The 23,441-nt window shown below is 41.0% G+C and overlaps 1 protein-coding gene across 5 annotated transcripts in view; it reads right to left on the minus strand.

The window, feature by feature from the left end:
• Window positions 1-23,441, minus strand: part of LOC126928922 (ETS-like protein pointed) — a 142,979-nt gene that overhangs the window by 25,476 nt on the left and 94,062 nt on the right. For all 5 annotated transcript variants that reach the window (XM_050744814.1, XM_050744816.1, XM_050744818.1 and 2 more), the window contains 2 exons: window positions 13,342-13,458; window positions 3,762-3,965 (listed from right to left, as the gene is read on the minus strand). In XM_050744814.1, coding sequence (XP_050600771.1) covers window positions 3,762-3,965; window positions 13,342-13,458 — 321 coding nt within the window. The remainder of the gene's footprint in view (window positions 1-3,761; window positions 3,966-13,341; window positions 13,459-23,441) is intronic.

Below are 23,441 nucleotides of genomic sequence, written 5' to 3' on the forward strand. Positions count from 1 at the left end.
GTCTAGAATATTTAATTGTTTCTAGTTTTTCGATACGTTAATCTTATTCCACCGTACAGTTATATCGTACACGTTAACACAGTGTTTACACAGCAGCAGAGCAACGCGGGAGGAGTAATTAATGTTTGTGGCCGTAGTTACGCGATTATAGAATTCCATGTCATTAAGCCAATTACAGTGGCGGCGGCGTTAAGCCGCGCGTGCAAACTCGGTCCCTGTTTTTACCATTCCGGCGCAAGAGCACCGCGAACGTAATCGTGATGAACGATCTAGCCGTGCTCCATTATTACGGCCATTATTGCGAAGGAGACGATTGCCATTGGCGTGATTCATCGACGAACCAAACGTACGATTCTGCGTTTCTGACCCGGTGAGCTTGCGCTATAGGAAAATCAATTCCATCCCAGCAAACCACTCCACCTCTTCCCTTTTCGTTTTCACCTAAGTTTTCCATCAACTTTGACAACCGAACGATATATAAAACGGAATTTAACGTTTTCAGAACGAGATAACAAGTCACGAGATAACTTGACAATTTTTCTTGCACGTCCGAAATATCTTTCCCTCAGAAGAGAAATTTATTTAGAGCCGATTTGTTGGGTTGGCGACTAAGCGATTGCGGCTTTTGTCGCCAGGTGATATTGACAAAATCCGCAACCGCTTAGTTGCCAAGCCAATATTTACGATTTTGTAGAAACGACACTGTACTACGATTCGACAGATTTAGGATCCTTGTATAACGACGCGACGCACACGACCGTGTAATCCTTCGATCAGAAACATAAGATTCGAGTGGCCGGTACATAGTGATAAGTTCTTTCGCGCGATAGGATTCAATTTTGTAATAAGCCAAATGAAGGAAGTTTATAAACTTATTTGGAGCAAAATAGCGAAATTATAAAACGGGACTGCACGATCTTAGCGAACATCGGTCGAGTGCATTATATCGTTAAAACTATTAATCCTGCCAAATTACATGGCGTCGCCGCTATGAAATCGCAACGATGTCGCGTCGCATGTAATAATAAACAGAAAAAAGGAAATCTGAGATTGCGCAAAGGGCGACGAAACGACAGAAATTGGCTTGGACGAACGAACGATCGTTTCACCAGTGATTCCGATCGTGTACGCCTGCATCACGAGGATGCAGCTTTTTAGTTTCTACTTTTTTTTTTTTACGGCGCACGAGAGAGTTTCCTAATATCCGTTCTCGTTCGCGGAATCAAAGCGATTACCCACGCTATGTCGCGTCTACGCGCGTGCACCAACACACGTTGAATCGCGATTGGCCACGGATCACGAGCGTTCTTCCATTGTTCCATCCGGCGTATGAAAGAACCCTCGATAAAAATATTTCAGCTACGTACGACTATGACAAACTGGTTTACGAATCGACATAAAAAAACTGTTATTTTTATGTAGATATTACGTATATGCTAATTTGCTGTTTTCTTTTATCAGACAGTCGTATCTATTTTACTGTGATGCGCTCGGTTATCTGAAATAATTATCCCGGCTCGTCTCATTATAGCGTTTCTACTCATTGTTTTCTGATAACAGAGATAGCTCGTATCGGTTACAGTCTGTTCCATATTTAGAAACGTAATGGTACTCCTGTCTTTTTTTTTTTATTATTATCAAATGCAAAGCAAGAAATAAAGTTACAAGGAAATAGATAAAATGTTATTCAAGAAATAGAATATTTATAACGCTCGTTTCCTCGTAATATCACGGCACGAAACGATAATCTTGCTCGTGAATGATTTTATTGAATTTCGAATAAACCTGGTCACACATTAATTAGAGTACAGAATAAGAAGAAGAAAAGGAAGCGTGTAACGTCGGATAAAAATCGGATATGATGGAGGTTGGTGTTACGTGTGTCTAATCGGGCCATTCGATTGAATCGCGGTTTCCCCGGCTATCAGACGACACGAATAATCGATGAGGAAGTACGGGATTTTACTTAACGGGAATTAAATCATGGGTGAACCTCCGCTTCCTGCCCGGATCATTTCATACCTTGTCCCTCTTGGCCTCCCTTTCTCTTTCTCTATCCGTCTCTCTCTCGCTCACGCCCTTCCTGTCCACATCGGCGAAGATGTAGAAGTTCCAGGGAAACTTCCTTCCAACGATATACGATACGAACGATCAACGTCCCGCGACTAACCTCTCGATGATAGGTCCTCTGCCGAGGTAAGGGAGAAGCCGAAGAAAGTCCTTCTTTACACGGTGTATTTTATCTGATTTCACAATTTTCTAACTTGACGTCTTACGATATACAGACGTTCGTTAGATTTCTTTTATCTTTAAGAAACGATATCGTACATTTTCCTCTCGATTAATAGTTAAACGCATTATTTGGTTAACGATCGACAACGAAACGTATAATCCGCGGCGAATGAAAGATTTGCCAGCTACAGAAATTATCAACCTTTGTATTCTATAGTTAAACGGCGATAGCTCTTGCGCTGAATTGAAAAACACCGCTAGACGAATCTCTGGAATAAATTGAAAATGACGAGTACTTGGGTGACCGTCTTCGATACTCTTAGAAGCAAGAAGAAAATCATCATGCGCGCGTCTTTTCTGGAAAATGAATAACCATGACAACGTGAACACGAACAAGTATTATACCGGTGCTTCGATTTCCACCCTCTTTCCCGTAAAAATCGCTGGGTCCATTGTAAAGTATCCTGGCCTCTATCTTGTAATCGAAACACGAGTGGGATTACCGGGTTGCATGCGCGCTTTTACACACAGTGATCCATACAGACGTTGGTCGAGTGGTCCGAAAACCACCTAAGTGGCCGAGGCAATGGCACGGGAGCATTCTGGTGGCACAGGATATCCGGAGTGGGAGTTTCTATGGCGCACGGCTCTTTTTTCCTCCATTCTCTCCTTCGTTTCGAATAAAAAGTGCCGATTCAACGCTTCGAAACGCTGAAAACACGAAGCTCACACACAGAAAGAGAGAGGATACGCGTCTCGCTTCCACGATCTCCTCATTGTTCCCCCGTCGATCTTTCTCTTTTCCTCTTGTTCTTCCCTTTCACTCTCACTGTCACTCTCTCTCTCTCTCTCTCCGTATTGCCTCGTGTGTATAGGTACCTGTGCCTGCCGTGACATTGCGATTTTACGGAAATTCGATCTGTGTTTTTGTTCAGCGGACTATAGGATGTCCCCGTGCTAGCTCAAGGAAAATGATTCTTCCGCTCCAACCTGTTTTCCCTTCTCGCGAATCTTCAGAAAATGACCACTCCCTTCTATTTTGGAGAACATATAGATATAGAGGTTCTTCTTTTACTTGGAAGAAGATCCTTTCTATTTCTAGGGGAAGTAGTATGTCGATGATTCAATTTTTTAAATATCTGACGTATAAAGTAAAATCGTATATTCAGTATAAACAAAACTTTTGATCGATAATTAAGTCTGTTTCTCCATTTGGTGAGTCTTCAGAAATTTTTTATGAAAATTCTTTTTTCTTTTGTAATGTAAGGGGATACGGAGGTCTGTTATTTCCTTTTCTTTTTTCTTGTTGGAGACAGATTCGATTGTCCTTTTTATTTTCTCCAGAAACTTTCTTTTCGATGATTGAATTTTTCAACATTTTTATATCGTATTGCAATTAATTAATAAGGGATTCGAAGAGATTTTATAGATGTTAGGGGGGTGGTAATTAACGTGTTGACTTCGCACGAGGATAAGGGTAGCAAACGAAGAGAGTATGGAAGGAAGAAGAAGCTAAGAAAGTCACGTACCTTTCTGCAGGATCTCGAGGTGTTCCCACAGGATATCGCCCATGAAGGCTGGAGCACGTGCCAAAAACGATTCCTTGCCCATGGCACAAATCTGTTTCCCCGTCATGTTCTGCCAGGGTTGCATCGCCACACCAGCCAGGGAGAATTCCCCTATGGCCCAGTGCAACCAGTGGGCGACAGCTGCTTCCGACCATTGCCTCGGATCTGAAAAATATTATCACCAGATTTTTTAATCTCGCCACACTCATTTACTTTCTTTTTCTTGTACTTGAACTGTTCTTGTTCCGACATTTAGCGATATCGAATGTTGAACAATTATTTCGAATCTGTTATGCAGCAAAACCAGCGGAAGGAAATGAAAATAAACGAAGGAACATAAATAAACGAGCAGAACGATGAATGAAAACCTAGGATGCAAACAACAGGCTTAAAATGTAAATAAATAAGACAAAAAGGCAGGCTCCAATATAATCAAATAAATTATCAATTTAATCGAAGAAGCAGCGCAGAAGCTCTGCTAAATCATGAAAACAGGCAAGCAATACTAATATATTCAAATACACTTTTTATATAGTCTTTTTTGTAGATGCTAAGTAGTCAGTCGTAAAATTGTTGCAGAACAAATCATGTAACAGCCACATCTATCAAAATCAATGCGTAAAACGTAACAAGAAGTTGCATACATATTCATGCCGAAAGAGCTCTTAACGTTTGATATTCGTATCGATGATTGAAACAAGAGTGTTACTATGATTTCGATCGATATCTCTTTAGATCGCAAAGAAACAGCAACAATATCTTTTTTTTTTTCGATAGCCGGTCGTGTAATCGATCGGCAAATAACTTACGCTGCCGTCATAAAACCGCGAAGCGTTTAACACTGATCCACGCTGAATAAAAAGCACCTAACTGTTGAAAATGATTATTCAAATCGGGTCGGTGATTAATGACGATCTCGCTGCTTTCAAACAGGAAACGATCGATATCTATTCTAATATCTCGACGGGTTCTAACGTTCCCTTCTTTCACGATCGTTCTTTTTTCTTTTCGCGTGTTTCTGACAATAAAAATTCTCGTCGTTGCGCTGCGACTCGTCCGTATACACGCAGTTGAACAAAATGATTTTGTTCCACGAATAGGATCACGCTCTGACAAATCGTTTCGTTATCGCGATTTAACGAAGAGTAACGGCGAGGTTGCGCAAAACTTCGAAAGCTGAATTTACAGAATTCTTAATTAGATGGGAATCACGGAGGTGGGAAATTGAAACGAGGAATAACACGAAGAGGCAAATCGATTTGATTTTAATGAAGCGACGATGAAAATGGTGACGAGGTGAGAAAGGAAAGATTATAGAGGCGAGACAAAGGCTTTTCGAATACCAGAAAGATATTGCGTCGGGTTGACGACATGATCGGTACTCGGGCCCGGCCATCTTTGGTAGAAGCAATACCGAGAAACATTGGAATGTCCCATTTGAGGTGCGCGCCCATATTTGCACGCGTGTCTTGCATTGTTTCGCGGTATCTTCCCGCGTGAAAGTACAGTTCGGTTCGTAATGCAAACAGAAATTACGACGAACCCATCCTCCCTTAACGCGAGGCCTTCTTCCTTTCTTTCTCTACGCCAAATGCCAAAAGAATTCGTCGAAACGTGAGCAGACGAAACACCATCGATTTTTGCTCTCGAATATTTCGGACTTTTTTTCATACTTTCACTCTTTGCGGCGACGTTTTGCGTCAATGCAAATGTTTTAAATCTCTCTCTCTCTCTCTCTCTCTCTCTTTCTTTCAGGAAAAAAAGAAGAAGGATCTTGAGCAACGCGTCTTCGAATTTAATTCTTTCGAGTATCGAGGTGTTCGGACGATTTAGAAGTACGTTCTCGAACTTTGCTCGAAATTTGCTCTTCTTGGTATGGCTCGTATATCCTGAGTACTTTGTAAATACGAAAAGTGGAACATATAACATTCTGCGAATAGTAATGGTGACTCTCACGCAGTGAAAATTTTAACGTTGCAATTTATTTATTTACTCGATTATTCGGCAAGATTAACGTTAGCGTACAGAGAACAAAATACAATGATAGAGAGCCGTTTGTGGGATAATGGAAATAGTGGATACATTCTGTCTGAGATCAACACGTGAACAGAAAGATCGATTGAGAAGTTTAAATTGGAAAATAATAGCCATACAAAAGATATTTTAAGAGAGGCTGAAAAGATATCGGAGGGAAATAATTCGGATAAGAGAATATAAAGATTATGGAATGTTTAACAGTACCCACATCGTTCGTAACGTTTCATTCCTTTAAAACGGTTTCATAAAAAATTTCATTAACAGAGTCCTCGAATATTCAAGCTAATCGCTTATTTGCAATTAAAAACATCGTGTTCCGTCACGGAAAATGAAATATGACCTCTCATGAATAATAATTGAATCTCACGAAGTGAAACTTTTCTATCGCAATTGACTAGACATTAAATTCAATCCCATCGCTATATAGAATTAACTTAATAAATACTGTTTTTAAACGAGAACAGACTGGAAGAAGCATCTACTTGTTGGATATTTTCTCGTTTCGTCGATAATCTCTAACCGGCGGCGTCGCGATCTGCATATTTCTCTCTCCGGGCGATGATAATGCACGAAGAATAATCTAATGTAATACAGGACTTTTAACTCCCACCCGTTGTTTCACCTTATCTGCCAGCTGATTACGTCGTAGGAAACTAATTGCCTAGATTAGTCTATTGCGGTACGGTTGATTAAAAGCTGTAACCAATGTACGCGCGGACAAGGAAGAGAGAGAGAGAGAGAGAAAGAGAGGGAGAGAGAGCCTTCGACTGAACTGACCCGATACTACGCTCTGTAATCGCTTCTTCTACCCTCGCGCGCAAATATCTTACCTTGGCTCGTTTTTCACGCATTTGCTTACGTGTATTGCTCTATCGTCTAACGCGAAAATTACACCGACATAATTACGAAAGGAGAAAACGGAAGGAAATTCTGCGAAACAATTTCCAAGCTCACGTAGTTGCTTTATCGGATAGCCGAATTTCAATTTTGCTCCACATCTGACGAAATTTCTCTAATTAACTCTGCTGCGAGCAGGTTAATCTTTTACGCCCGAATCTCGATTTCCTTTCGATCGAGAAAGCCACTCCTTTTTTTTCTAACGTTTCAAGGATACCGTAGTTTGACGTAACGTAACGTAATCACATCGATGCAAGCCTTTCCCCTGGTTTCTCTGCAACTTGAGAAATTTCCTAACGATGAAAAAAATATTGTCTGATCGAGAGTAATCCGTGGAACGCAGCAGAGTGAGTTAAACGCAACCTTTCGCTCTTTCAACTCTCGGTCGCTTGGAGCTTCAAGACCGAAGGCAATCTCGATTTCTTCCACGAGGAAACGTTTCGAGATCTTCTCTCGGCGGAACAAAAAGAAAAAAAAGAAAAGAAAGGAAAGAAAGAAAAAAAAAGAACCAAAAATAGCTTCACATAACCCGACCATTTAAGAGGTAGTTAAAAGCGAAATAAACGGAGTAATCGTGAAAGAATGAGCGGAATGAGGGTAAAGAGGGTGGAGGAGTGTCACCACGAGCAAAAGGGAGAGCAGTCTGTTAACAATGCTGACAAGGAATAAGTTCGGCAAACATCGGCGCGATCCTCAAATATCGGCGGTCGCTTTGATCGTGCCGTGCCGTTAGACACTCGCGCGAGCCAAGTTCTCTTTGCTCTCTCTCACCTTTCCTCTATTTATGTATTATCGCCGCGACACCGATCCCCGGGCTCGATCCTCCTCGTCGACTGGTTGGCTGGTTTTCATCGTTTCCACGAATGGAAACGAGGAATATCTTCCATTCATAAAAACGGCGTTACTCTCGCGAGTCACGTAGCGACGCGCGACGACGATCGCGAGATCCGTCCGCGGCTCCGCGATTTCGCTATGGCCATCCAAGGACTAAGGCCGACGACGTTCTTCCTTCTATTCTTTCTCGCTCTACCCGATCATTATGCCTCTTTCGTCGGCCACCTTTGATTTCTGATCGCGATTTCTGACGTCCGCTGGTGCACGATGTTAGTGCACACGGGTTTCTCAGGACCGCTGATGGTTACTCGAGATCGGTGTGGAATGAGACCGTGAAAATTGAGGGCTGCGCGCGATATTGAAATTGTATTTGTTGGAGAGAGATATAGACAAACGCAAGATAGAAAAAGAGAGACAAAAAGAGGCATAGGTTTGGTATTGAAAGGTGTAAAGTTCGCTACTAGCGAATACTAGCGGAACACGAATTTTATAACACGTTTCAGAGAGTTACTTGATTTTCATGGATTTTGGCTCGGTTTTTTGTCGGTTCGCTCAAACTATTAGAAAGTGAAACTACTTCCTCGTTGCGATAGCACCTTAAAAATGAAATTAGGTAGAAGCTGGATACTTTCGAATCGGAGGATTACTGTTCCTTTTTTCTTCTTCTTTTGTGCTAGCTCGAATTACTTCGTTATAGTTTGTATTTTAAACCGATTACTATTATGGAAGATTTATTATTTTTGCTCAGAGTTTCTTAGAACATTTATATAAGCGAAATATTTGCGATTATTATCGAAGAGAGATAGAGACACCGCGAATTGTCTGGAACTCAAGGGTGTCTAAGAGCACCGGTGGAAGCGATTCAGCTAGCCAAGAGATCTTCAAACAGAGATAATCGCCGCAGGTGTCACGCGCAAGCTTTTTCGACAATAATCGAGAAATACCGACTGTGATTTCGGTCGGTTGGTTTAGGAACCGTCTGGCTTGCACGAGGGCCAAGCAGTTTACCTACGATACGATGTACCTGCCCTCCAGTGATAAATTTCACCAGCCCCTCATGGACAGGTGGACGCCAATCTCATTCTCCTCCTCGTCTCTCTTTTTTCGTTTCCTTTTAATTTCGTTTCGTTTCTATGGATCTGTCTGGCAGACCGATTGAAACGTGTCCCGATGCGAGGTTATGGCAGCTCGCGTCACACTCAAGATTTTAATTACCCATCTTTAACATCGTGTTTCTACTTTTGCGCTTTATCTTCTACTAAGATCGTTTATCGCTTTCCAATGAACGCTCCAATGTTACGCAATGTCTTCTAAAATATTCGTTTCAATTATCGCGGGATATTACTGAAATAATAAATCATTCTAATGTTATTTCATGTTATTCCAACTCGTTTTAGTAACTTTAGTAACGTACAACCAGTGATCGTCCCTTGTTTCTCTATTCTTTCGTCAATTTTTTCTCTCGCTTCGATCGAATTCGTCAAGTGACGAGAAAATAGACGATTATCCAGATATTTCTATACTTTGCTCACCATTATTCTCATCCCTGACATCCCAGAAATTCTCGACAAGTCAACGAAAAAATGTCAACGTATCGAGACTTCGACCTGGGATTCGATCAACGCAGAATATTAACCGCAAGGATCTCGATGATGTTTGTCCTCGATGATCGCGCGAGTTCGAAGATGGCAAGTCTCGGTGGCGAGCAACATTCTGATAGTGTGTCGATGCGGTACGTGACGAGCCGTGTCTCGATTCGACAAAGGGGATACATCCTTGGCGGCGCTTATTATTCATAAGAAAGGCAAATTCTGAATAAATCATAATAACGAATGCGTCAGAGGGTTCTGACGTCCTGCAATGCAATCGCGAATGCACGCCGTGTCTCTGTGCAGCAGGTGCTTCGTGGACGGTTGTAGCACGCACGGTACCAAACTTCGAGAAATGGATCGTGTTAACATCAAACTACTTGCAATTCCACTTACTCGTTAATTCCCTTTTCCATTGATCCAGACAGAAATCACGGTGGTGTGAGTAGTACGCGATATACTTTGTTGTTCGAATAAAGCATACTAACCCGTTCTTCGCTTATGGTTCAGCCTCAACTACACGTTACAGATCAATTTATGATTACCAGACTGCGGATGTTTATGCAGGTTCATACTTTTATCGATATGATCGAAAAATTGAAACTGAACTAAAGTGTTGTTTCGCCTATTGAATATTCTATCGCGTGCTTTATTTTCGATATTATATATATATATATATATTTGTATAAAACACAAATAGCGTGCATCTTTACAGCTTCAAATTTCTTATAAATGCAGAAAATCCTATTATGGCAATATATCAGTTTTATCCATTTTCAGTCAGCCTATTATTGCTTGGCGAGACTATCCTTCTATTTAAAGTCTTGAAGGAATTCGTCGACTGTCCACAGTTTCTTAACTTTATCGACTTCTACACACCATTTCCTATTCTATCCTTCGTTCTTCTCCTCCTATTGCCTGTATACGTGAGTCAGGCAACGTTTTATGCAATAATATCAACTTTTTCTTCAGTTCAACCAGCAATCGAAGAAAGAAGGTTTATGCAGGCTTAGCTAACCCGAGCGATGCATTAACGTAGAGCTCCAGTACAACGTATTTATACACGTATTTGTCTTACTACTGTCTCACAGCGATTGTATCACCCCGACGCTTGTTTTCCTCTTACTATATATCGCCTTTCTTGTGAAAGGGATCTTTCTCGTTTAATTAATAAATGAAATTTAATTAAAAATCCGCCGTCTAACGATCACTAATTTTTAATGTAAAGAATTGTAATTAATGCCGGGGTACAAATGAAACTTTGTTAGAAATATTACGTCTAATTATAAATGCCACCATAATTCACACTACGATTGTGATGTGATAGTGCGAGACGAGGCAAGCGGTTAAACAGAAAGAAGACTTTGGTATCATGCCGATATAATTACTCTTGCACCAATGTCTAATATAAAACGAAGAAAATGTCTTCTAGAATAATAAGATTCTCGTTTCTCCCTCTGACCTTGTGCTTCAAAATCTTCAAACTCGAAATTCTCTTTCTCTTCATTTTGGATATTGTACGTATCGTTATAATCTCCACGAAGGAGACTGATCTCAAATTACCTGGTAGATATAGAAAAACAAAGATATATTGTTTTTAACACGAATAGCGTACATTTTTGCACCTTTAAACTTTGTATAAATGAAATAAAAATCCGCAGTCTAACAATTACTAATTTTCAATCTAAAGAATCGAAATGAAAGCTGCAGCTCGAACGAAGCTTCGTTATAAATACAAATTGCTTGAGTTGAACTGCAACCATAATTCATACTATGACCGTGATACGATACTGTAAGACAAGGCAAGGGATTATGTAGGAAACCTTGATAACATATTGCAATGTATCCTACATCGTTGTCTAACACAAAACGAAAGGAGATATCTCCTAAAAGAATAAAATCCTCGTTTCCCTCTTTTGATCACCGCTCCAAAATTTCCAAACTCCAAATCATCTTGTGCTTTAATTTGAATATTTTATATACTTGAACGAATAAAACTACTAACTTTTAATGTAAATAAGGAGTTGAAGATAAAGCTGCGGTTCAAACGAAACTTTGTTACAAATACAAACTGCCTTTAAGTTAAGTCGAAAGCATAATCCGTACCGCAAGTCCTAACATCGTAAGGGACTTGTACTTCAACCCGACTCGTATCCGCTTAAATGAAAAACCGTGATACCATGGCACTATAATTTAACCTAGGTCAATCTCTACCATAAAAGAGCTATCTCCCAAGAGAATAAAATCCTCCTTTGATCTCCGCTCCAAAATTTCCAAACTCCAAATCCTCTTACTCCTTTAAATCATCATCAGCCTACAGCCAAACTGTGACAAACGCCAGAGCAAAGACAATGGACGTCGAGAAGAAGATCGATAGTACAGAAGAGTAAAGAACGAGAAACGAGAAAAGAAGGACGAAAAGACGATATTATAGAGAGAACTAGAAGAAAAATGTGGCGAAGAAGAAGGAAGAAGAAAGGACTAGGGAATCAGCGCGACTGCGGTCCGCTGTAAAGTGGAACGGCGCGAGGTTGCTCGTTAGGTTCACGGAGGTCAGACTGTAGGTGATCTGGCCGGAGGGTACGAACCCGGGGCATGTAGACCGGAAGTAACGTCACACCCGCGTGGCTCTGAATGCGCATACCGGATGTGTGGCATCGGCTCCCCATCAGAACCATCAACATCACATTCACAATTCCTGCACATCGCCGCCTCGTCGCACATCACATCACATCGCGTATATACTCGCGCGTCTCCGTGCACGCACGCACGCACGCACGCACTCACTCACTCACTCACTTACGCACGCATGCACGCACGCACGCACGTACCATTGCACGCAGCAAGGTTTTTCCCGGTTTCGAAAGGGCACACACGCAGACCATACTCCGATTTTTCGACAAATTTCTCTCGTTCGCGGTCGACCGTGACGCGTTGTGCAACCAAACGAGAAGCTCGTTCGAGTATCGTGCGCTGAAGTTTCCACAGGTTTTTTTCGTTGGGTGGAATAATCATTTCGTGCTGTCGCGTTTTGCTTCTGTTCTTTAGGCGTGTGGGATATTTTAGAGTGGATTTCTTTTTCGGAACTGCTGAGAGCAATGCTCTTGGTTTCGAATAGTAGACGAACAAAGTATCGAGGTTTTGTGTTTCGGAAGTGACTGGCGTAACGTACGTGTTAGTACAATTTTTGGAAAACGAGAGCGCGTAAATAAGACAGATTTTCCTATGGGGTTGTTCGATCGAGCTGGAGAGTAGATAGACGTAGAGAGTAGATAAAGTTTTGAAATTTTCGAAGGATAACGAGGTCGTAGAGAGTGGAACAGGATATACGTTTTAGCTGGAGAACGCGGAATTTTAAAAGATGTTAAGACGAATGATAAAGAATGTCGTAGTTAAAAGGAATGATATGTATCGAGGAATATTACGTCGATTAAAACCTCGATTGATCATACTTATTAGAATAGCAGCCGGGAAAAAACGCAAATGCCACAAACCGTTGCAAAAACGCTGGGGCTTGATTAATCAGCATCTGCCTCTGACTCTCGATTCTCAATAAATGCATTTTCCGAGGATATCTTAATCAGGATCAATAAATGTATCCAGTCTTGATCAACATTTATGCTATACCGAGCTGATTAACGTCTTAACGATACATTCAAGGCGTCTCTAATACCTTCTTAATGAGATTAGATTCAAGAACTTCGATCTCATCCAACACACTGAAACGTTCTATCTTTCAATATCGATCCACGATTCTCAACGAGAAAAAAAAGAAAAAGGGACATTCTGCGACATAGAAGATAAGTGTCTCTATTAGCAGAAAACAAAAAATTCTTTGAGATACGAGATAAAAGAAGAAAAAAATAGATCATATACATTTCCAAGCTATAGCTCACATCGGTATAGAAAAAGCAATCGAACAAACAAGTATACAGAGATCGGATGAAAACGTCAAAGCTCGCGAATAGGATCACGAGTATCGCGGCAATGATCCTGTAATTAGAAGTCGTTGAGAAACCTGTACGCCATGGAACGTGCATAAGGAGGAAGGGAAAAGAGGCGAAGTAAGAATGAAAGAAAGAAAGAAAGACGAAAGAACGTTTTCCACGAGGTTGGAATACGAGTATACGCGGTATTAAGAGAAGAAGAAGAAGAAGAAGGAGGAGGAAAAAGGCGGCACTCACCTTTGGTTATGTTGAGGCGGACCCGTTCCTTCTCCCAGGAGGCGAAAGAGGCCTCCAGGGCCTCGGTCATCTTCTTGTTGGTCCCAGGTGTTAACGGCGGCACTTGTGCCGGTATATCTGCAACGTGAGGATACGCTCAAATTAAGCGGCTGCGTGTACCACAATACGCTTGATGTACTTAACTTAACTGGAAATTTGAGCGAGGGCTAATGTAAACGTAGTATTTTTTGAATTTAGACTTTCCAAATTTCAATGGTGGAGAAGTCGACATTTATCGAATACAGGGCTGTTTACGTTTGAAAATATCACAACTTGGAATATCTTGCACGTTGGAATTCCCAGTGATTCAGGAATCTCACGCAACTAAAATTCCGCGTTCGAATCTAAATTTCCTCGCAAAACCAGAATTACCCCACAATTACAGACGCGATTTTAAAATCTCCCACATTAATCGTGCCGGTGATTATGAAAGTGTCCTAAATCAAGAATCTAAAACAGATGAGTTTATCGCTTATCTCGCTTTGCTTCTACTTACGTTACGATAATCTATCATCTTTGCGAAGTAGTAGAAATCGAAGCGTTGCATCGAGCTGATTGTTGCGTCGTTCAACAGAATTCGCTTTGTCCGTCAAACGTTAAATGCGAAACGTTAAATATCTTTCTGAATCACCGGTAAGACTATGACCAACGATGCCAATTTCTCCGATACCTATACAGCTCCGAGACCTACCCTAAACCATCTCCTTCCTAATGAAATACATCCTCAAACCTCTCTCAACCTCCGTACACATTATATATATATATATATATTTCCAACCGAGCACAAACATTGTCTATGAAAATTATCGGTAGGTGGTAAACTGCGTGTTTGTTGGAAAAGGGGAGACAGGTAGAGAGGCAGACAGACTCGGAACAGTCGGGATCGGTGGATGTGTGAGAAGCCAGGTTAATGGTACTTCTCACAAAGCGGCGTGCACGCGGTCGCGCGCGCGCGTCAGCGTGCAGAAGAGAGAGCCGGAGGAGCGTGTAGACGGAGGAGCGTCAGGTGTCGCGGCGGCGGCGGCGGCAGGAGCAGCGAAAGCGAACAGAGGCGAGGGGGGCATGCACACTACATCCTAGATAGCATCGTCGTAAAGAGGGGTGCAACTGGCGGGCAGGTGCAGGTGCATCGTCGTTGTAGGTACGCTTGCTCTATGCCGTGCACAACGCGGCGTACGCCTTATGGCGCGATCGCTCAATGCTCTCCTCTCCGCGATTCTTTGTCTACCATCTATATGATATATATATACGAGTAGACTTTGAAAGTTCTTCGGGGTTTAAGATTAAATGTCCGTTTCCTCGAGCTATCTGTAGCGTACATCCAGTTCCTTACAGTTTCGTTGAAAGTTTGGCGGTACGTTATTTTCACGTATGCATCACCCATATAGGATTCAATTTTTTTTTTTTTTAGGGAACCTGGCTCTACCGAGGTGGAAATATTCGTTTTTGAAGTTGAATGTTTTGTACGACTCCCAAGTCGCTGGAAAAATGGCTTTCTAATTAATTTACGGAGAAATCGTTACTACGAAATTGATAGAAAAAGTAATGCGTAAAATGGCTAGAAGAATCTTTTTCCTTTTTTTCCTTTTTTCTTTAGGGAAAATTTAGCCTTCGTCTCGTCGTTTTCGAAGAAAAATGCGTGAAGTATGCGATATCGGTAGTTTCTGCGCCCAAAGTGCCGTATATTATAACGCGAAGTTGCGCCGCTCTGTCCATTTCTGAATTGTTTGTTAGTGCGCGCGCGTAGAAAGTACAGACAGCCAAGAAATTCCTTCCTAGACGGAGAATCTTGGACATGCGCGAAGAATATGATTTTCGAGTCTCGGCGTGCTTTGATCTCGAAGAATATTATCGCGCCACAAATACCTTAAGATGTTCTTTGATTTCGTTTCATACGTTATTCTAGTTTGTCAGGCGATACTGTTTTCTGCCTGGCATTTACGTACGAGCACGCATTTGATATTCCTGCGGGGGTGGTTAAGGATTGAATTTTCTTTCGTTATCTGATGTTCCTTGTCTTTTCATTACGGGCTACCTTATCGCAGGTTAGACTGGAGTTTTGGGGTGAATTTGTGAACGATTCGAGGCTACAAATTAGCCTAGAACGTCTCGATGGCGAGGGAATACTTAATATGCACGCAGATTATGCTTCTACGAAATCTTTAACTGTTACAGTTTCATTCGAGAAAAAAATCCATCATTTTGGAAAGTTGGTATCAGAAGGAAGCACAAGACCTGCGGCCATACATGACCAGACCACTGGCTTTATTTTCACACCAACCATCGCTCTATCTTATCAAACCTGCTTCGTTACGTTTCTTCCGTTTTCGATAAACGCAAATTATCCGTCAGGCTCGAACTTTATTCTCTTCGCTTCTACGAAACGAAGCTTTAAAACGAAACCTGTTCTCGAAACAGTAAATCGAACGATTTATGATTTATCAAGATTTACGAAGAAGGAAGAAAGAAAAGAGAAGGAGGAGGAGGAGGAGGAGGAGAAAGAAGAAGAAGGAGAAGACGAAAAAGAAAAGGAACAAAAAGACGAAGAAACAGGAGAACGCGTTCTAGACGAAAGAAACTTAGGATGGCGCGGTGCGATAAAAATCGTGTTTCCTTGGGGAACGCGGGGATATCTGCACAGCTGGATTTGCATGGCTATAAGCTCTTCCAACGGCGTACCGCCGAAAGTCCATTAAGTATGTATGGCGTGCACGCACGGTAAGTCTCCCGTAACCCATAAGCACCTTTGTCTCAACGCGCACAGGCACACGCGGCCGCGTGCGTGTGCGTACAGCCACTCACGAACACGTGCGAGCCAACAAATTTGCATGCCGGCGCGCTGGTTACAAACGTACAAAGTATCGACGCTGTTCGTGGTCGTTTCGAGCCAGCTATTCGCTAGAGAGCTCTCCCGATCGTCCGACGTATCCTTAAATGGCTTTGGCGAATTTGACACGCGATAGAAATAATAAATCACGAATATCGTTAATCCTTTCCCGCAAAACGGGCTCATATCGTTGAATCGATGTATAATTTGCAAAGGAAAGGAACGTTTTTCAAAATTTATTCGTCCTCTGATACGTGAAATTTAAGAAGATATTTAAGAGATGTACGAATGTCGAGCGAAGAAGTTAAAAAATCAAGATGTTTTGCAAGATGACAAACGGATCGATCTATTTGCGTAAAATGTTAGACTTAAAGTTCACGATCAAGTCAGAGTCATGAATTACTCACGATTCTGTTACCTATCAATTTCTCACTGTCATTCGGATCACGTGTACAGCGATACGCTATTTACGATCGTACGTTCCGATATGAAAATTAAGAAATTTTCAGAAAACGTAGTCGATCAGCTCGACTTCCGAGCGATACGACTATTAGTTCGGAAAGCTCGGACCAAACTGAAAAATTACGACGAATTACGATCTCCTCCTTTAAGAAGTAAACAAAATCTTGGCTGCAAAGAATTTTCAAAATCTTCTTCTAGAAATAATCCCGAACGAATTCGTTGAAAAATCGCCACTGCCTTGTCGCGAAACACCATATCCAACAGAGGGAGCGATGGCACGGGTGCAAAGTGTATCAGCCACGATACGGAATTATTCATCGTGACGAGGGAACGTACGCGTCGTGGAACGTGTAATCGTCAGCAGGAGAAGGATTGTCCGGTTGTAAGGATCGAGAGAACGGAGAACGCCGGCACGGCTGCCGGAGAAGTCGAATTGAAAACCCACGTGCCACGGCGCAACGCTTGCCCCGTGGTTGGAATATCAATCGGACCACATTTGCAGGAACGACGCCTGTGGCTGGCTCGTTGCGAATGCCGTGTATGATCGAGCACGACGAGCTCTGCCAGTAAATGCCCGATGCCCCCTCGGATTCCGTGGATCGCGATGGAGTCGATCCTGAGGCCTCGCAGATTTATCTCCTGTCAGTACCAAGCGAATCGAAGACCTCCGTGATCGAAGAATTTTAGGTCGAATTCGAACCTTCTATAAATTTCTCCATCGAATATTTGCTTCACGCGAATCGCGTATTCGCCGTGAGAATGTTTAAACAGCGAGGTCGTCTTTCTAAAAATTTGCCTCAGTTTGGTGTGTTCCGAAAACCAAATTTTAGGCTGTTGCGATTTTGTTTCATACGCCGATGAAACGAAGCAGCGTTCGTTGCTACGTTCCTCCGCGTAAGTGAAACAGTGCTGAATTTCGGCTAACATTTGTCTCAGTTTGAGGAATTAAAAATTTTCTGGATCTGTGTGCAGCTTTTAGGGAGAAAAATTCGAAATTTGGCTTTTACTTGGTTGGGAAATATGGAATGGGAGGATTTCTTTTTATAAGAAAATTGGAGGTTCGTTGTGTCCAAGGGTTTTTATTTGTAGAGGATCGTTTTGTCTCTGTAGAGGATGGTTGGTTTGTTCGAATAACGAGATAACTCGCTGTTGAAAACCGTCAAGTGTATTCCAAATGATAAATAAATTAATACAGACAATAATCGGTCGTACTGGCAGATTCGCTAAAGACAGTGTAAATCGCTAATTAGATCGCTGATAACTCGTTGATAATTAATAGATACTGAACTCCGTTTATTTATACTGGTCGGGGGAGAGCCGGAAAATTCGAATTCGTCTGCGTTTGATGGTTGCACGTAGCGACGACATTGTTTTGAATTGTCTTTTAGCTCATGTATGACTACGTATTTATTGAAGTTTATTTAAAATTTCACTTTTTTTATGAAATCCACTCGCTACATGTAAATGGAAATAAAAATGAAGTTAGTAGACGAATTAATAAATATATATCTGCTCTTTGCAGTAAAAACGTATCGTTGGGCTATGTCCACAATAGCGTGATACAGACCACTCAATTGCAAGGTACTTAATTTTGACACTATTGACTGACGCTAACTTGACAACGCTGACACTATATATTCTACGCGATAAATACCACTGTCGATACGTACTATGTAAAACACATAGTAATCGTGTCGATCACCTACAATTACATGAAAGTATCTAACCTACCTTAATTGAAGATTAATCAACTTACATAAAACATCTGTACAATCTCCCCCACGAACGAAAAGTAAATTCTCTAAGAATTTAGAGAATTAAAATACTTACGAGATACTCGACCAAATGAAATGCTTTTATTTTATCGTCGTTAAATGTAGCTTGAATAGAGCCATTAAATACAGCTTCTTTTAATTCATTTTCGATAATCCTAGTCGAAGGAGGTTGCGTTTGGTATCTGCCACTTTCTCGTACGAAACCTTTCGAACTTATACAAGTAGCACCCCGTACGCAGCAGAGCCGCGGGCCGTAATTACGTTACAAGTGGAACATGTGGACATTACGTTTCCTTTCGTGCGACTAAATCGTATCTGATGTAATGGCTGTTAGCTGGTGAGCTGGTGATCGAAACAGGTCTATAGATCGAGGATGCATCTGCCTATCTGTGGCGATCGCGATTATCGATCGCTGTTGGGACACTCTTACGTTCTCAAACGAAAGCCTATTGAGATGTGCTGCCTTGGACAGACCGATTAATCTTCGAATAATTGCTTTGCCATCGAACCATCGACTCTCATGGTAGTGTTTTTTTTTTTTAAATAAAATCGAGGATTTATTATCGCGGTTGTTTTAAACGTACGAACGCTTAAGGGGAATACTAGCTGGTTCGTTGTTCGATAAAAAAAAAAAAATTAAATCGAGTACGCGAATGAGTTGAAGTTAAGTAGCATTATTTCTTACGTGGTATAACGCGCTACTTACGTGGTAACTTTGTCTAGACGGAGCTCTGTCTACCTCCGCATTCCTCGCGTTAACTTCTTGCACCATTAGGAACCACAGAGCCTCTGGAGAATACTTTTATAGCTGTCTAATTGCTTTTACTTTCCAGCCAATGTTCGTGACTAACTGCTGTCCAATGACAGTTGAGATATTTACAATTATGCCGTGTATGATCTCAAAAAGTGAATACGATAAACCTATTTATCGCGATATAGGATTTTTATCGCATATGTGTATATGTATACATTACGTTGACCTCTGGTTTATATTGTACATAGTAATTATAAGATTTTTATTACTCCCTCGTATATATTCTTTTATACTTTGCCGCTATATTACCAAGCGTTATATTCGAGGAATATTACCAATTCAAACAGCTACGTCTAAAAAATAATTCGCCAATTTAAGGATGGAAAAGGTGCAGGTGCAAGAATGGTTATCTCGTTTCTATGTGCTTTTTTTCTCTTGTTACGGAACAAAATTCGATATCCAGACCGATATCGAAGCCAAGTTATCCGCGATGGGCATTGCTTAATCGAATGGAAATGCAAATGGCTAATGACCTGCGACCCGGCTGACACTTGACCCGACTCGTTCAACATAAATTTGCATAGCTCGCGTTATTTGCGGCCGGAGCTCAACCCCGGGCCTAACCGATATCGTACAGTCGACAGAAAAATAATTCTTTCGATACGATAAGCTTAATTGACTCGAAGCGACACACTTCTATTCGAAATAGTCCCTTGAGCGACTTGGATTTTTGGTCCCGCTGGTTTCAGACGTTAAAACGAATTTATTGCCCCTTTTAGTTTCCCTTCTGAATTTTCTACGATGGAATTAAGAACGATTAAAGGCTACCCGTCCCGTGTAGAATGTAAGAATTAGGTCTTCAAATATGCATGAACGTGTTATCTTGTTTTGAGTTTTGGGAATATTTTAAAGAGAAATACTCCGTTTCTAGTTTGTTATATCATAATTTTAATACAATTTTTAATCGTCGCATTGACAACCGTTCAGTGTTGTACAAATGTTAAATTTAATTACTCACGTTTCACCCATTTTTCTACTAAAGAAAGGCTCGGCTTATAGTTCGTCGTATGGTAATATAAATTTTAGTCATCGTTTCAATTTATGGGTAACACTAAAAATTTTGAAACAGACCAGACTATTCGCGACTCAAGAGCGGAATAAATTCCAATGAACAACAAAAGAGAGTAGCGCAGAATTTTTCACCGACGAAAGGTTCCTTCTGAAACGTTCACCATTCGCTAATTATCAGCGATAGAAAGTTCACTCTCGATCTGCACCGGTTCCGTGCACTCTTTCGCTTCGAAGACGAATTTAATAATCGCCCTCGGTCACTCGGTATTCTCTGGTGATCTGCATATTTCCCTGGTAACCGTGTACGAAGCCGAAGAATCTTTTGTCACGTACTGCTTTTAATTGCAAAGCGACTGTACTTCGTCGGCTCGATCGTTTGAATTTTATCGACGGAAACATTTTTCGAGGATCGTTTCAAATTCTTAGAAGATAAATACCTTACAAAATATTATTCGATATTTTTTGAATAGTTTAACGACTGGTCCCGGTAATTCGTATCTTATGCAAAGTGATCACGTTACGATGTGTAAACACGAGACAGAGTATTTTAAGTAATTCCTCATTTGAATAATGTTAAATGAATAATGTAGAAATAACAATCAGGCCCTATTTAAAAGAACGTCGTTTGAAACAACCTTCTTTGTCCAGCTTATAATTTAGCAATGACGCAATGTAAATGTACAGAAGTTTCCAACAAACTTTGCCAAATATGTACGTACCTACGCCAAATTTATTATTACACGTATGTTAATTTCATTTATTTGTTTGCTTATTTTTATTTATTGCAGAAATAACAGCCAAAGATCGATATAAATGAACAGATAATTAAGAATTTTCAAGAGAAGCGGAGTAGATGGGCGAGCGAATTGGTGTGTTTGCAGATAGGATTGATACAACTACCAAAGGTATAGCCCTGTACAGAGACTTAAGGTTAAAAAGCTGGAGAAATTCTAAGCTAGTCTACGTAGCTTTTTACAGGTTTACAGGCAGACGTGCTGTCAGCTATGAGTCTACGTTGTTTCAACATGAAAAAAATTTGAGAAATGCTACGAGCGGATCGTTTTGAAGAAATTAATTTCATCGTGTTCTATTATACACTACCTGCGATGATCGCGAGGAATAAAATCTTGCAAAAAAGTTTGTCTCGAATTTTTCGATTAAATCTCTGTCAAAGACAAACAAGCGTCTGAATGTCTCAGAGTGAGAAAGTCGAGAGCTTAAAAATTTAAAGGAACCTACGTTGCATTCCAATATATATTATAAAATAATTTCTCAGTGCCGAACAAACTAGCAAGCACTCGGTGAAACATATCGCGGGCCGATAAAAGCATTTCACGTAATTGACAGAGAAAGAAGATTGAGCAACCAACGTCTGGTTGACGTCAAATTTTCCCGGAAACGCGTGCAACGCCTGGACCATATTCTCTCTCTCCCTCTCCCTCTCTCTCTCTCTCTCTCTCTCTCTCTCTCTCTCTCTCTCTCTCTCTCTCTCTCTTCTTCCAAGCTGGAGAATTAAAAAACGATCGAGTTCCTTCGGCGCTCGCTTATGGGGTCGTAATTTTTTTCCCTTCTTCTCCACCACGTGGAACACGGCGAAGTAAGTTTGTAGATGAGTTTTAACGGACACGGGGCACGTGCTGGCAACGTCTTCTGGCTTATCCCTCTTTCCACGGCGACTCTGGAATATACTCAGCAGCCAAACAACTGCGGCAGCTGTCCTGAACAAACTACTAGCCTGTGTGCGCAGCTCGGTTCCAAAATCTTCCACTCTCTTATTTCGTTGCCAGGTTACACGCATACGTGTACGACTCGAACAATTTTGTAAACTTTCGTTCTTTTATTTTTTTCTTCCTCTTTGTCTTGTTTCAAGTCTCGCTCCGACTGGTCAAGTTGCTTGAATCCAAACTGACTCGACGTCAAGTGATTTGATTAATGAGAGGAGAGATAGAAACTTGAAGGTATTTCAAGTCAAGTGAATATAGAAGGTATACATTTGGTAAACCTCTCGCGTTGTTTCAATTCAAATTCGTGCTCATACAAATCAAATTACATCCATGAAGCGATTCGAAATCAAATTGAAAAAGTAGATAGATAAATATAGAGAATTAATAATTAAGTAATATACATAGAATCGATGAGTAATATAGGCAGAATTAATTGATAAATAGCTTGCTTGACGACTGGCCTTGCATCGCAAGGATATCCAAGTCATCTAGCGAGAAGTGTAACATTCCGATGAGAACGAAAATGCTTATCAGCGACACGATCCACGATATACGAGTTGAAACGGCGTGAAAAATACCCAACTTGCCTCGATTCATCTTGACTAGTATGAACGAGGCTTAATTGCGACTCTTCCAATCGTCGCTGTTCTATTCTCGTTTCTTGTTCCATCGACTTCGCCTCATTAATATTATGTATTAATATGTATTAATGACTCATGTATTAATATTATCCAGAAAAACGTCTTGATTTAATCCGATGGGAAATTCGTGACGATTAAGATGTCAGGTCACGTGAACAAAGCAAACAAAGGTAGCAATCACTGGAAGAAAACGCTTAGTCGTGCTCTGCACGCAAGAAAACGACTGTAATTCGTTTTTATATTCGCTCCTCGTTTTTTTTTTTTGTCTAGCAGTTTTCGCTCTGGACGCTGCACCGATCGTTCGTGCTTCTAATTGACACTTCCCTCTATCCGTTAATTAAGACATTAAAAACGGCACAGGTGTCGTAACTGCGATTTCTTTGCGTTTGGAAAGTTGGACAGGATCATTTTCTCCAGATAAAATTGAGTCAGACGATTGGCAAATGTAAAACTTACGAATAACGACACCTTAGCCCTTTCATAATTCTCGATGCAGCGTATACCACGATAAGTTATTAATTAAGTACGCGATAAATATACCTATTAGTTCTCGACAAAATTGCTCTTAAATTTCAGTCCGTGAAAAATACCAGAAGAACGTTTTATCGATAGAACGCTTTTACTCTGACGAAATAGAATGATTCGTAGATATATTATCAGCTCTACACATAGTAGAACTGATCAATAAACATTCTGTGTCGTTAAGGAATTAACAATCGACAAGAGAAAAATTGTTCTCTTGTCTAAAGCCTAGAACGATTTAACCCTAAGAGAATTAAAATTGTTGCATAAAATTTTCTACCATGG

Source organism: Bombus affinis, chromosome 2, assembly GCF_024516045.1.
Source record: "Bombus affinis isolate iyBomAffi1 chromosome 2, iyBomAffi1.2, whole genome shotgun sequence".
Taxonomy (NCBI): domain Eukaryota; kingdom Metazoa; phylum Arthropoda; class Insecta; order Hymenoptera; family Apidae; genus Bombus; species Bombus affinis.